A 14,931-nucleotide genomic window follows, 5' to 3' on the forward strand; every position below is an offset into this window, starting at 1 on the left:
TAGATTTCACAGAGTTTTAGTCAATCCTAACAAATCTAGTAATTCTTATTCATTTCGAATGAAAAATAGTTCACTTTCGTTTAACCTTAAAAATATTTAATGTATTTTTTCGACTTACCTTCATGGTTTATGTTGTTAATCTTATAAATCACATAATCTAATTAAAAGAGTTATAAACATTTACATCTCATATGTAAAGTACCTAAATTATTTCATCAGCGGTGTAAGTAAAAGCAATCGGTTGTAAGATTTTATATGCAATAAATATAAATGTATGAATTTTATTCTTAAACACGAATTTTTTCCTACTTACCTATGATACAAAGAACACAAATCCTAAGAAACCAGTTTTATTTAAAATAGAGAAAAAAAAAATGAAATTCTATTAAGAGAGTGTCTACAGTTCTTGAAAATTTATTAATCGAAATCACTTAAATAGTTGTCTTTCGAGAAATCTAATCCATAAAAAAAACTTTTTGAATTACAAGTCTTTACAAAGTATGAATATATTTTTCTTCCTATAAGATACTCGGATTTAAAAGTTACTAGTAGTATAATACGTACCTAGTTAATGACAGTTTACATTTATTATGTATGTTCGCACTTCCTTTTATTATTAGCAAATACTGGTAAATTTGTTTGGTATGTTAATTAATTCAAACATTTCATAGTTTATTGAGAATAATTTATTTAAACCAACAACTCATTTTTAAGCGCATCACCTAGACCAGGGTATCAAAGCTTTATGTCAATGGTGTTAAGAATCAATTTGAGTTATTATTTATCTGCGGGTTCGTTGATCTCTGAGGTCATTGCCAAATAACATGTTCGAACATTAAGCCACCGATTGGCGCCTTATACGTCGTCTTCAAAAGCTTCTGAGCAAAATCTCTAAAACTTAATCGTTGCGTTTTTCCTCTTGTAATACGAGTGAATTGTAAATAAAATATACCTTACGACAACACGACGGGTTACTGCTTTAATAATTTTTGTTTTTTATTAATGACGTGATACATTTTAGGGAGCACAGCCTTAAAGTGGTTTGAGATCGTGACATGAGTTAGTGTGTCGAAATCTTTGAACCTTAAGCTCATTATTGCGCTGTTGATGTGAGTGTTTACATCTTCGTTAAGAAAAGTGAACATGTTTTTGTATGTACTCTGTCTTATGCTATGCGTGTCTCTATGTTCTACGGATACATTGACTAAGGTAAGATTTTATTTTACTTCACATAAAGTACACTTTTTTATTTACATATATTTAATAGAATTATTTTCTAAGTCTAATTTCTTAAAGTTCGTATTTTACTATTACAATAATTTCAAATAATATTTATGTATATTAAACATATATATTTTTTGTTTTTCTTTAATCACATATAACTAAAATAATGTTGCCATTTTCAGAATTTACTGAGAGTAAGCGATGAATACTACGCTCATGGTCGAAACAACGATTTACCGCCGTGCCGTGATTGTAGTAAGTTTAACAATAAATAAATTAGTTAATTAAAGGTTTTTAAATCCTACAAAAAATCTCCTCGTATGTTCGAATTTTATAAAAAATATATAAGCTAAATCTTAACTACTGCCTAATAGTATATATTTTAAAAAAATAGTCTTAATATAATCTTGTACTGGTAAGGAATTTAAGATTTTTTAAATTATATGAAAATATTCATCACGAGAAATATATAACCTGATTTAAATGTTTTATAGAATTTATAAGAAGAAAATCATAGTATTGTTTTTTTTTACTACATTTTTTTTCTTTGAAAAAAATGTTTGATATAACATATTTTATTATATCGACATACAGGCAATAATAGTATCGATCACATAAATTATTTACACTTTTACCTTACGTACGTAAATCAGATTAGATTTTAGTAGAAAATAGAAACAAGATGTCCAAAATTCTCTTGTTTCACAAAAAAAAAAATAAAATTATCCTCTTAAATTTAAGTACATAAATATAAAAATTACCTAGCTTTATGGTCTCTTCCTACAAACATGATTTAAAGGCTTGTCCTTTATATATATATATCTATATATACTAACAAGCTTTCGTTAGTTATAATTTGTTGCATATATTTTGATAGTAATGCACATTATTATAAAAGAAAGGTCTAAATTATTTAAATAAATTGAAATCTAGATCTAGAACCTTTTTTTGGATAATCAAGATAATTCATTAATTTTATTAAGCAGACTTTTCTTATGGTTATATACTTTTCAGGTTGTGGAGAACGTAATGAAGAACCTAGAATCGTGGGTGGTTCTTCCACCGACGTGAACGCATATCCTTGGACTGCTCGTCTTATCTATTATAAGTCGTTCGGATGTGGTGCCTCGGTCATCAATGACAGATACGTTATAACGGCAGCCCATTGTGTGAAGGGGTAAGAGTATTATGATTGTTATAGTATAATAAGGAAACCTTACTTTGTTTAAATGAGCTATATAAATTAAAAAAGTCATGTGTATGCCTCTTTTGTCAAACTATGATACTTATATATAAGTTCACGGACTATGGTCATTACTGTAACCTAGTTTCGGTATATAACAACAAATTTCACGCGTATGTAGAATAGTGTCTAGTCCTTTTCAGTTATATATCTATATATATATATATAACTTTTCTTAAAATTTACTTATAGTTATTAAAATTATATATTAAATATTATTATATTTAAATTACATAGATATAATTCAGAAAGAGAAATTTATTTTCTTGTATTGCTTACTATTATAGGAAAATATTTTCAGACTAGGTTTTTTGTATGTGTTACAAATATGTGTGTTTAATTAATTTACGGGTTTTCGAACGGCGAAATCTATAAGTATCATACACAGGACTTGAAAGACGTTTCTTAACATGAGGTGAGTCTGATAATAGTTTAGTTTAATATAGAGTAAGGCTATCATTTTACAATTTATGAGTAGAGTGTTGCATAAAGAGAAACTCCATCATCTGCTTAAAAAAATACTATTTTGTAGACACATGATGTTGCATTTTTACTGTTTAATGAGTAATGGAGTTGGACACGTCTTCAATTAAATTCGTCTTTACAAATATTTGTTACTTAACTACAAAGCTAGTAATATAAAGTTCTTCCCATGATCTTTAAAGCAAAAAAAAAATGTAGGGCATTTTTAGTGTAGTCTTGGAAATTGAACTTTCCTTATATTAAGAATTTGCTCCTATATTGTACGTCCAAAAAGTATTAATGTGCAAATTTTAAAACGCACACATAAAATTTTAAATATTGTCGTGGGTGGTTTAAATTCAATAAATAATCTTTACGACACAAGATTTACGATCGAGGAGTTAAGTCAAATAAAACAAAAACTTTATTTACCCCATTATATCGAGATTGAAGATGATGTTACTTGAAAAAGAAAAAAACATTAAAATATATTTAAAGTTTTATTGAATAAATTAGGAGTCGTCTGATTTAAATCAATTTAAGGCATTGCTTCATTTGTTAGGCGTCCAGATTTAAAAATTATTTGAGTTTCCTTTATAGTAATTTGTTACGACACTTTTTAACAGTTTATAAAAAATACGTCCTATGTTTAAAACTGTATAGTTTCTTATTTTAAATATTTGCTTTTCGATGTGTGGCAACAAGCACATGGTGTCATAATGGAAGGCAGTTACCACGATCTAAAATGAACAGTCACGCAACTATTTATCTATCGACATACTTTTTAAAGAGCGTATAGCTGTAATAATCTGCTTAAAGTTGGAATTATTTAATTGATATAAAGAATCAGACAATAGAATTTCTCCTGAAATCGATGTGTGAGCAATTATTTACATTATAAAATAACTGAATATGCGTGATAATGATGAGGCGCTTAGTTGATTCGACAACAGCAATGTTATTATTGTACGTACCTGTTATGGATAATTAATATTACTGAATTTTACTCTTTCCATTTTTTCATTTGCATTTGCAACATCGTCTTCTTACTTGTTACCTAATCTTAAATCTAATTTTATTTGCAACGAGATGTCTTAGTGGTATATGTATTATGGGTAACTTTAGATGATATAGACTTCGATTTTTCAGTAATAGAATAGTTGAGTAGTTATTATGGTAGTAAGCGAAGCGAAAAACAATATGTTGTGGTTAACCAAGTATTTTTTTAATCTTAAATCTGCTTTGGAGGTTTTTTAAGTCGACATAAAAAAATATTTTACTTAATATATTATTAAAAAAACCTAAAGTATATTTATCAAGACGTAGAAGCCAGGCTATCAATTTAAAAAAAAAATCTGGTTTTATCTCCTTACTTATGGATCACGTCAGCTGTTTATCAACTTTGAAATAAAGAAGGAACCCTTAACATTTGTCGCGATATGAGCATTACAGGGTGTGCTATATTTAATCAATATTTTATATTTCCTTCACAGATTCATGTGGTTCTTATTCAAAGTGAAATTCGGTGAGCATGATCGTTGTGATACTGGCCATGTGCCTGAAACTCGTACAGTAGTTAAGATGTATGTACACAACTTTACTTTGACGGAATTAACTAATGACATATCACTGCTACAGCTCAATAGACCTTTGGAGTATACACATGCTATCCGACCCGTTTGTCTTCCTAAAACAGGTATGTATCTATTTAAATATTCAGTTCTAAAGTAACATTGGGATTATACGTGGCACAAATAACATAGGTGCCTGCTGATCTCTTCGGAAACATTTGTTCAAGTTTGTATTTTGTCAAAATATCTGAATAAAATTAACAGCTATGGATAAAGTGCGAGATTGTTATAAAAAAAATCACAATTAGATCAGGTATTAATTAATGTAGAAATGTTAATGTAATTTTACATAGTGTATGGTTAATTTTGCTCATTTGGTTTGAATAAAATAAAAGTTGACTTTGACACACCGAGTCTACATCAATTTCCATGTGTTCTTCGTGATTACTTATATTTATATTAATTATTCGCAGTCGTTTTTAAATTGTGCGTTATTTTTCTTCTCGATTTAGTTATTATTAACACACACACAAAAAAAAAAAATACAGTTATTCGACACTCTTAATCTGGTTTCGTATCGAAATTTTGCATCTACTTAGGTTGTAAATGATAAGTTATTTATGAGAGCGTAGTAGAATACAAATAACTATTAAAACCCCGGGAAGAGTTATTTAGTCTTGTTCGTATTGAAGAAATTGTTCTGATTAATCGATTTGTATGTTACTGTAAAGCTTTGTTGTATTTGATTATTACTATTCCTCATCATCATTACATAAGATTAAATCAGGTTCCTTGCAAAATCTCATATCTGCAAACATCATTTCTTATGTCACATAGCTCCAATATTTTTGGCTTTTAAAATATCAATAAACGTTTTACTACCTGTATATGTTAATAACAATTTGAAACGACATTAAACAAGAAATTCTTGCAATCTTTATTTTATAAAACTTTTAAGGTTTCCGACTCAATTTATAATTCATAAAATTAGGAATTTTATAGCTTTATCACAAAACGTATAATTTAAAATACTTTGAATACGTATGACCAAATGACTTTGAAATGTCACAATATTGCCATTACAGACGTTATAAAATACATATTATTTACTTACTTTTCATTGCTCCGATTATAGTGTGAAAGCGCATTACTAATTGGTTAGGTTATATTATAAAATATATGAGCATGTATGGGTGTTGAGACGTTCGAAAGGATCTATTTTTGAGATTTTTATAGGCGTGAGTCAAGATAAATTATAATTAAACTACAAAGGTTAGGTTTGATTTTTTTTAATATTTAATAAAATCTACAGAAGACTTTTAAATGAACACAAAAAATATATATATTTTTTAAAGTTATAATACAAAAATGTCTATTACTCTTTCATACGATATCGTTATTGGGCAAAAGGAAGGAAATAAAGTAATGTGACAACATTTTATCTTTGTAGCGGATAATTTGTACGTTGGCAAAATAGCTACTGTCGCTGGCTGGGGCGCCGTCCAAGAAACTGGCAAATGGTCGTGTACGTTACTCGAGGCTCAGTTACCGATACTGAGCAACGAGAATTGTACCAAGACGAAATATGATGTAACAAAAATTAAGGAAGTTATGATGTGTGCTGGATATCCAGAAACCGCTCATAAAGACGCTTGCACTGTAAGTTTCAACGGACTGACTGACTCTTTTCTTTTGTTCTCTTTCTTTACTACTAGAACCATTCAACAAACTTTCGCGGAAATGTCGAGTTACATTTACAACAACTATCTAAGAATTTTTAATTCTTGCAACATTTTACATTTAATAAATTAGTCGTATTTCGAATTTGATTCTTATAGCTGAACTTTAGAGTTATTAATTATTATTAAGAGTATCGCTTTAATTTGAATTCTGACGGCTAAACCTTAAAAAGGTTTTTCATTGATAAATAGAAATTAAAATAATAATCTGTAAATATTTTTATATTTTAGGGAGATAGCGGTGGACCTTTGTTTATGGAAAATAGTGAACACGCTTACGAATTAATTGGTATGTTTAATTATAAAATAGTAACATTACATAGTTTGACTTTATTTCTATATGTAAACATGACATTGTTAGAAACTTCATTAATAATATTTAATTGATTTGAATTGTTAATATTAATTTTTATTCTGTTTTATAATTCAGGTATAGTATCTTGGGGCTACGGATGTGCTAGAAAAGGCTACCCCGGTGTTTACACGAGAGTAACCAAATATTTGGACTGGATACGTGATAATACACAAGACGCATGTTATTGTGATTATTAATGTAACTCAAGAAAGTATAACAATGCTTTAAATCACTTGTATTTTAATAATATAGCGTTTTATACAACCGTGTGTTGTTTCATTATATTCCAATGTTTCCATACTTATTGTAAAATCACCATATCGAATTGTGATTTTACGTATAAACATAAATTCTTCGGCTCTCGTATAATTTCTGTGATTTAACAAAAAGCAAATAAAAATTACAATTTATGACTACCATAAACATAAGAAGGCATTCAAATTACATTATATTGGCTGAATTTAATTATTGACATGTCATAGCTTTAAAAAGTATCCCTGAATGTAAACGAAGCCGTGTGTAAAACTTAGTATATCATAGCATAATTTGATATATTATAATTAGGTAGATAGTTGTCTTTACAAGAGCTGGTCCAGCCTAATAATAGAACAGCGCATAATAATGTGGTTGAGGGAGCAACGTCCTCATTCCCGTTGCATCCTCTCTCTGCTACAGCCTGGGGCTAGTGCTGTTATAAAATTATAAAACTTACCAATTAAATTACAGTGATGTGGACATCAATTGTGCTTATTTTCCTCATTATTCATGGAAATATGGTAAGTTTATGTTTTGGATTTTATAACACTTATTTAATATTGTTGGTAATTTATTTTGCGTTTTGTGATTATCAAGGCCTTAGGTGAAAAGGCCTTTAATGAAACAAAAGAAACAACCACTGCGGCAAGTGGTAATATTGAGAGTTCCATAAATACTAGTAGTAGTACTTCTTCTACTACTACTACTCCTGCTACTACATTCGATCAGGAGATGTTAGATGAACTATATCAAGATTCGCAAAACAGGTGTAACTGTCGTAAGTATATTTTATATCCTATTTTAATGCGTTATGAATTTTTTTTTACTTATTTTGACTAACTCACGCAGGTAATTGAGCCTTGATAAGTTATTTAGCTCTTTTGTGTCAAAGTTTTATTTATTTACCTCTTATAACTTATTGTTAGGTTGCGGTGAAAGAAACGAGGAATCTCGTATTGTGGGTGGAGTGGAAACATCAGTGAACGAGTTCCCTTGGGTCGCTCGTCTGACTTACTTTAACAAGTTCTACTGCGGGGGCATGCTGATAAATGACAGATATATCCTAACTGCGGCCCATTGTGTTAAAGGGTATGTTACTCGTGACAATATTAAGACTATTAATACGGCCTTAAATGTCTTGGGAAGCAATCTATGTATATATTTCAAAATGATAGATTAATTTTTATCGTTGATATACATAATTCAAATTTCATGTTAACAAACGCGAACTACTATTAGCTATAGCGAGAACTTTTATACGCAATAAAATGTTTTATTATAAATCAAATAAAATCGACATCACATTCGTCACAGTGGTGTGTCAAATGTAGAAGAGACGCTGGTTTGATTGTGTTATTAAAGTCTGTCGCTAAACGATTTCGACCTATTGTGAAGTATTGTAGAGAAATTTTCTCTTGATATGTCAAAGTGGTATGTTAAATGAGTAATAAGGTATTTATTAAATATAAAGTACCTAACTTTTATAAAAAAAAGTTAATGTGAACACATTTATAAAGACTAATTCACAAAAAGGTTCTGCTTATGGATCTGATCACAAGAAACCACCCTGTTCTTCACGTACTTTAAGAATTGAGTAAGGCGTTATTTCCAAAGATAGACAGACGAATTGACATTCCCATTATAATACATAATGTGAACTGATCTATTAATGTGGTATCTCATAAAATAAAATGATATAAACAACTTCTTGTCATAAAATTACTTAACGTACAGTGCATATTCTTGAGTTTTCCTTATTTTCAGATTAATGTGGTTCATGATAAAGGTAACTTTGGGAGAGCACAACCGTTGTAACGACTCTCGTCCTGTAACACGTTATGTAGTACAAGTTGTTGCCCACAACTTTACCTATCTTACATTCAGGGATGATGTTGCCGTTTTGAGATTGAACGAGCCGATCGAAATATCAGATACAATTAAACCTGTATGTCTGCCCCAAATTACCGGTAATTAATTGTCTTTAATAAAAAGCTATCGTATTGTCTATATATTGGCAAATATTTTATTGTTTATTATTATAACAATCAATTTTTTATTTGTGTTTAAAATGATTTATGAAAGTTATTTCTGCTATTATTCATTTAATTTTAGATTAGTTTCACAAAATATCGCATTTTTTTTTATTTAATTATAAATAACATTTTATATTCGTTGTTAATTTTGCAACTCCCAAATCTTGAACGTTGGTGAATGTTTGTTTAAAACATATTTAATACATCTACGTAAACTTACACTTTACATTTTAATTATAAAATAATAGCCTCATCTTTATTAACTGCTTTTTATTCTCAAGATAATGATTACGTGGGGGTAAAAGCAATTGCCGTTGGTTGGGGATCGATTGGTGAGCAGAAAAATCATTCGTGCACTCTATTAAACGTGGAATTGCCAGTGCTTAGTAATGACGTTTGTAGAAACACTATGTATGAGACGAGTATGATAGCGGATGGGATGCTCTGCGCCGGTTACCCAGACGAAGGACAAAGGGACACTTGCCAGGTAATAGGAATATATTTGAAATGATTTTCTTATTCAAGTCCATGTTCGGAGTTTTGCTTTGTAATTTATTTTATCAAATTTTATATCTTTTATAACATATATATAAATATTTAAAATTGAAGTCTGCTGTTAATATACAATTATATGTATTTGAATTTGAAAAACAGAATAGACTTAAATTCTGTAAAATTGATCATAAATTGCAACAGTTTCAGGGCTCCAATTTATTATTTAACTTTCCTTCTAATTAATATATATTTTCTGAGTTTTATGTTTTTTTAAAGATATGATAGTCATAAAAAGGTATACAATAATATACGAAACGTAACTCTATTTCTCTCTATATTATCAAACTTTAATTTTTTTGTATCACCTGATCACACTTTTCGTAACACTCTCACCATTTACATGCTTACTCCCGAAATGAATCGTGTGTAAAGAAATTAAACTTCAATCTTAAAAATATGTGTATATCATATAAGGTTTATACCTTCATATGAAGCAGTTTCACTGTTGAAGCAGTTTAATTTGATTAAATAAGAAGTTATAAGGAATACTTTAAATTATATTTTCTTACAAACATTTAATTTTTCAGGGTGACAGTGGTGGACCTCTGACTGCAGAGAGAAAGGATAAACGTTACGAACTGCTGGGTAAGGCATTCTAATGTTTTTTTTTTTATGTAAAAGATGGCAAACGAGCAGACGGCCTACCTGGTGGTAGCCACCGTCGCCTATGGACATCCGCAACATCTCTGTTGCCAACATTCGTTTTTTAGGAATAGGGAGGGGTGGGAAAAAGGAGATGACAGGAAAAGGTGGGAATAGGGAAAGGGCAACGGACTCTTCCACTCATCGAACAAAATGCAGCCATAAATGGCTAGTTCACGCCGATCTTCTGTGAGAGGATTGTACTTCCCCGGTCAAGCCAGCCCATGTTCGACCTGTAGTTACTTGACTACAGCTAGGCTCTACCACCTATAAAAATAATTTGACATTCAAAATTTTGTGAGATGGACGTATATAATTGTTATAGTCTTGATTGAACAGCAAAATGCACTAATGTTATTATCACACGTCTGCATAACAATACTGAATAATATAAAAACAGATAATGTCATTAATATCGCTTGATTTGAACTGATGATAAAGAAACATGTAACAGCTAGCAACAACATAGGGTTTTTTAATTTTTGAGAACATGTATTGCGAAAAAGCTAGAATAATTTTCTTTAAATTAATATAAATTACATTTTGCACTAAAACTAATACCAGTTTTTGATATATTGCAAACTCTAAAGTTGCTTGAATGAATAATTTGACTGTCTTGTATGAATTCGTAACATATTCGATAAAAGAGCATAGTTAGATATTCGTCATAAGATTTATCGTGCTATTCAGGATACATTTCCTTTAAAAGATATATTCCCTAAAAAATGTACAGCATTAAACTTGTGCATCTAAAATCATATTTTTCTGAAAACATCTTTGTCAAATATGTTATTTTTAATATACCTTTTAAATTTTTTATTTTTATGTTTAATAGGTATAGTCTCTTGGGGTATTGGGTGTGGAAGACGTGGATATCCAGGGGTTTACACGAGGGTTACAAAATACCTGAATTGGATCAGAGACAACTCCCGCCACGGATGTTTCTGTTCAGACTAATTTACGAACAGGAATTATTATTTAATGGACGTGTTTTTAACATAAATTAAACGAAATGTATTTTAATTTTTTTGAATTTACATTTTATATAAATATATTTTACAAACCGACCTTTTTTTATATTTTAAATCACCGTAGGTTTTGACGAAATGTTTACTAAAAGCAGGATTTTTGTAAACTCCAATGTCCAAATTTATATGAACCATTAGCTGGTTAGCAGAAAGACATAAAAGACAAGCTTTATTTATCTTTCTATTCTTTGGATAATCATTAACTGTAGCAAATCGCACTCCGCAACGCCTCATAATCTTTGATCTCTAAACCCAGAAAGTATTGATTAATTCTCAAATTTTTTTGTAACAAATTTTACTTAGACTTAGTCTCTATTGATTCCTGGGGTTATTTTTATTAAAATGATTTTTAACCCCGAGAAGAAGTGGCTTGTCCGGGGCAAAATGTATGTAGGCATTATGTAACTTCTGTTGCTTAAGGTATCTCCTATCTAATCACAAATTTTCGTGAAAACTGATTGAGATAGGGGGTCAACAAAATCGGGGAAAAAAACTTTCATTGACTGTACTATATCACTCCTTTCTGTGTCACATATTAAATGTAAATTATTTTATTTTTGAATAATCGATTGACCTCGAGAAGTAATGACCTTATCCATAATAATGAATATTTTAGTATTGTTGAGATTAAATTATTAGATTCCAATTAAAGTAAACAAATGAAACCGATAATAATAATCAATTTTAACTGGCGATTGGGTATTATATTTTATATACTGATATGAAAATTTTTAATAAACGTTAATTTGTGTTCAGAATAAATAAAAATCTTTTAATTTTAACGATTTTTCTATATTTATTACAATTTATTGGAAATTATAAATTTATCTGCTTTTATTTTTTAGTAACATAATTTGAATGATACCAGGTAGTTGCTGAATGATAAAAGACAGCTTATTTATATTTTTTATTTTAATAAAAAAAGAGGTAGAAGAGTCCCAACTACATATCATTACAATTTATCATTATATTTGTTAAATATCGGAAAATCAATGCAAATTTTTATCGATTCCGCTAATCTATTGACATTTATATATTTTTTCTATACTTAAAGCGCTGGAAACAGAATTTACCTATTCTAGATCGATGAACTACTTAATTTCAAATAAAATTAGAATATTAACACTAATAATACTATATAACTAAGCTTCGGTAACATTTCTTTTAAGAACATTAGGTTCTAAGTAATCATCTTGGTGGTTAAGGGGTAAACCTCTATTTCCCAGCGTGGCAGTAGGAGCTTGATATTTCACATTATATGTAGGATTTATAGGATGCTTAAAACCAATACAAGTGACGGCATTTCTATCGTCGTCATTACCGAGAGCGTAATGCGTTCCATCTCCTGTTTGAATTATGCGACGTTGTACCTAGAAGTATAATAAAGATTTTTTTACTTGATTAAGATCACGTATATGTAGTATTCCTATTCAAAACATTTCAAAATTATATACCATTTCTGGTGATGCGGTTTTCAAATCATAAGCCAGTCCTAGTTTTTCAAAGATCCTTATAAATTTTGCTGATTGATTGAAATGCATAGATAGCTCAGCAGCTTTGTAGTCCCAAGGGAATGCATGGTGATAGTTATGCCAACCCTCACCAAAACTTATAAACGAGACGAACCAAGACTCAACGGGTTGAAGTTTCCTGGAAGTTTTGAGTCATAGTTCATTTAACACACAACAAATACATCAGCACTTTTAAAAGAACTTTTTGTCTAATTTTACAACACTTACTTATCATATGGTCGTGTTCCATAGAGATGAGCGGCACTATTAACTAACCAAGTTCCATTTAATTGAAAAACATATCTGGCGAAGTAACATACCAACAGCGAATTCTTTAGGGATTCTCCGAAATAATAGTATGGTACTGAGACAGGGATTATCACAGCAAATATTAAATATAGGTAGTAGTAATATCTAAAAAGGAAAACAACTTATGAAAGGAAATTATAATATTATATTTATACTCGAAAAAATTAACTTACTTTTTTTGTGTCATTATCATCCAGTCATTTTGTAGGTCACTCATATCAATTCTTTTTCCTAATTCCTTTACATATGGATGCTTCTTGCATAGGAGCCATCCAATATGGCTAAAAAAAAATCCTCTTTTTGCGTTATGGGGATCCGCATCCGTGTCTGAGTAGCGATGATGTAGACGGTGGTCTCGACACCAAGTGAAAATTGAGTTCTAGAATAGTGAATGTGATAAAATATTTTCGTTCGAACATACGGTATAATTATACGAGAAACCAAATGTTACCTGTCCAGCAAGAGTTTGGAATATCATTAAAATGGTCTTTAGTAAAGGCGTTGCTTTAAATGTTCTGTGTGACCATAGTCTATGTGCTCCAATGGTGATACCTTCTGTACTTGTGAATAGAAGTAATGAAGCTGAAACAATTTTAATTCCATTTTATTTTGCAATTTTAATATTCATTTTTATTATAACTACATCATGTAAAAAGTAAAAGTAAAAGATGTTCATTAAAAACTTACTCCACATAAACGTTTGCCAGTAAATGCCGCCAGTGAATACTATCAAATGCCCCCAAATTCCTAATAAATGTAAAATAAAAAATCCGATAGCATTTTTCCAGACAACTTGATGTTTATATGAATAATCAGTTCCAATGTTTTTAATAATATTATTGTCGAAATTACTATTCGGTTGTTTTGATATTTTTACATCTGTGTTATATTGATTTGGATGCAATATATCCGTATTGACTGTCATCGTGTGATCCCTTTTTGTCGTTCTAGAGTGGACAGTCTCAGCATTTTCTTGTTTAATTCTTATAAAGGTTCAACCGTCTACGAAACATCTGTATTGCATTGTTTCATTAGATTTGTTGAGCAATTGAACTTGAACCCAGAGTTTTGTATTCTAATTAATGATGGCCTAATTTAAAGTTAAACATTTTATTTTTTTAACTAAACACTAGTTGTTGTCTGCGGATATGCCAGCTTGAAATATGTAGTTTTATTATTTTTTTGGTTAATTATATTATTTTATCCTTTTATTGGATATTTTAAAGATAATACAACCTCACAATTATTATTTTTTTCATTATACAGATAATAGAATAAACCCTGTTTCTGTTACTTGTTCATGTATAAAAGGCGTACAAAAAAGTAGATAAAACTTTAAAATATCATTAAAAATAAATAAATAAAGGTATTACATAAATACTCAATGTATTTAAAAAGAAACTTTATTAAACCCGACTTACATACAAATAAACATTAAAACTTCTAACATCTATTGTCTCTCTACTTGTGATATACGAGTATGTTATTTGTGCTTCTAATTGTTATTTTCATTGTTTGCATAATTTTAATGTTTCATACTGACAAAAAAATACAATAAAAAAAGAATATGTTATGGTACAGATTTAATATTAACAGGAGAACCAAATTAAAAAGTAATATTTTAACATTAATTATTAGTTGTCAGAGGTCAAAATGAGTTCACCATCACAAAAGGGAATCTTTATAACTTGTGTCTTTTCAATTGCTTCCTCAACCGTTCATTCCGCACAAAACAAACGAAAATGACTAGAATTGGTATAAAAACTTAAAAAAAGTATATTATGATTTTTAAAATTTTTAATTTATTGATGTAACATGGTTTTATTTTTGTCAGATTTTATGATTCTGGGACTTCCCAGTTCACCTTTAAGTATTTAATTTTGGAGGAAAACGGTCGTAACAGACGAAAAGAATTGATTTTAGATTACATAAAACATTCTAATTATAAAATTTTTAAACACAATTCTTTTCGAAATTTAATTTTTGTTTGTTTGTATTTGTAAT

The 14,931-nt window shown here is 29.3% G+C and overlaps 2 protein-coding genes across 2 annotated transcripts; one reads left to right on the top strand and one right to left on the bottom strand.

The window, feature by feature from the left end:
- Nucleotides 1-844: 844 nt before the first annotated feature.
- Nucleotides 845-11,146, top strand: LOC116768922 (transmembrane protease serine 9-like). The gene is made up of 13 exons (XM_061529426.1): nucleotides 845-1,209; nucleotides 1,407-1,479; nucleotides 2,239-2,401; nucleotides 4,423-4,625; nucleotides 5,951-6,159; nucleotides 6,471-6,528; nucleotides 6,670-6,788; nucleotides 7,447-7,627; nucleotides 7,776-7,938; nucleotides 8,614-8,816; nucleotides 9,164-9,369; nucleotides 9,965-10,022; nucleotides 10,915-11,146. Exons 1-13 carry the CDS (start codon nucleotides 1,144-1,146, stop codon nucleotides 11,034-11,036), a joined length of 1,824 nt encoding a protein of 607 aa, XP_061385410.1. The 5' UTR covers nucleotides 845-1,143; the 3' UTR covers nucleotides 11,037-11,146.
- Nucleotides 11,147-12,113: 967 nt separating this feature from the next.
- Nucleotides 12,114-14,038, bottom strand: LOC116769266 ((11Z)-hexadec-11-enoyl-CoA conjugase-like). Its single transcript, XM_032660308.2, has 6 exons — nucleotides 13,615-14,038; nucleotides 13,379-13,509; nucleotides 13,101-13,306; nucleotides 12,847-13,032; nucleotides 12,562-12,757; nucleotides 12,114-12,477 (listed from the first exon to the last, which is right to left on the bottom strand). The coding sequence occupies exons 1-6, from the start codon at nucleotides 13,850-13,852 to the stop codon at nucleotides 12,250-12,252; spliced, it is 1,185 nt and encodes a 394-aa protein (XP_032516199.2). The 5' UTR covers nucleotides 13,853-14,038; the 3' UTR covers nucleotides 12,114-12,249.
- Nucleotides 14,039-14,931: the final 893 nt, after the last annotated feature.

Source organism: Danaus plexippus, chromosome 5 (genome assembly GCF_018135715.1).
Source record: "Danaus plexippus chromosome 5, MEX_DaPlex, whole genome shotgun sequence".
Lineage (NCBI taxonomy): Eukaryota > Metazoa > Arthropoda > Insecta > Lepidoptera > Nymphalidae > Danaus > Danaus plexippus.

Coding starts and splice junctions, on each gene's coding strand:
- LOC116769266 (XM_032660308.2), bottom strand. CDS start 13,852: ATGACAGTCAATACGGATATATTGCATCCAAATCAATATAACACAGAT. Junction 13,307..13,378: donor TCCAAACTCTTGCTGGACAG/GTAACATTTGGT, acceptor TCACTATTCTAG/AACTCAATTTTCACTTGGTG. Junction 12,478..12,561: donor AAACCGCATCACCAGAAATG/GTATATAATTTT, acceptor TTATACTTCTAG/GTACAACGTCGCATAATTCA.
- LOC116768922 (XM_061529426.1), top strand. CDS start 1,144: ATGTTTTTGTATGTACTCTGTCTTATGCTATGCGTGTCTCTATGTTCT. Junction 8,817..9,163: donor ATGTCTGCCCCAAATTACCG/GTAATTAATTGT, acceptor TTTATTCTCAAG/ATAATGATTACGTGGGGGTA. Junction 9,370..9,964: donor GACAAAGGGACACTTGCCAG/GTAATAGGAATA, acceptor TTAATTTTTCAG/GGTGACAGTGGTGGACCTCT.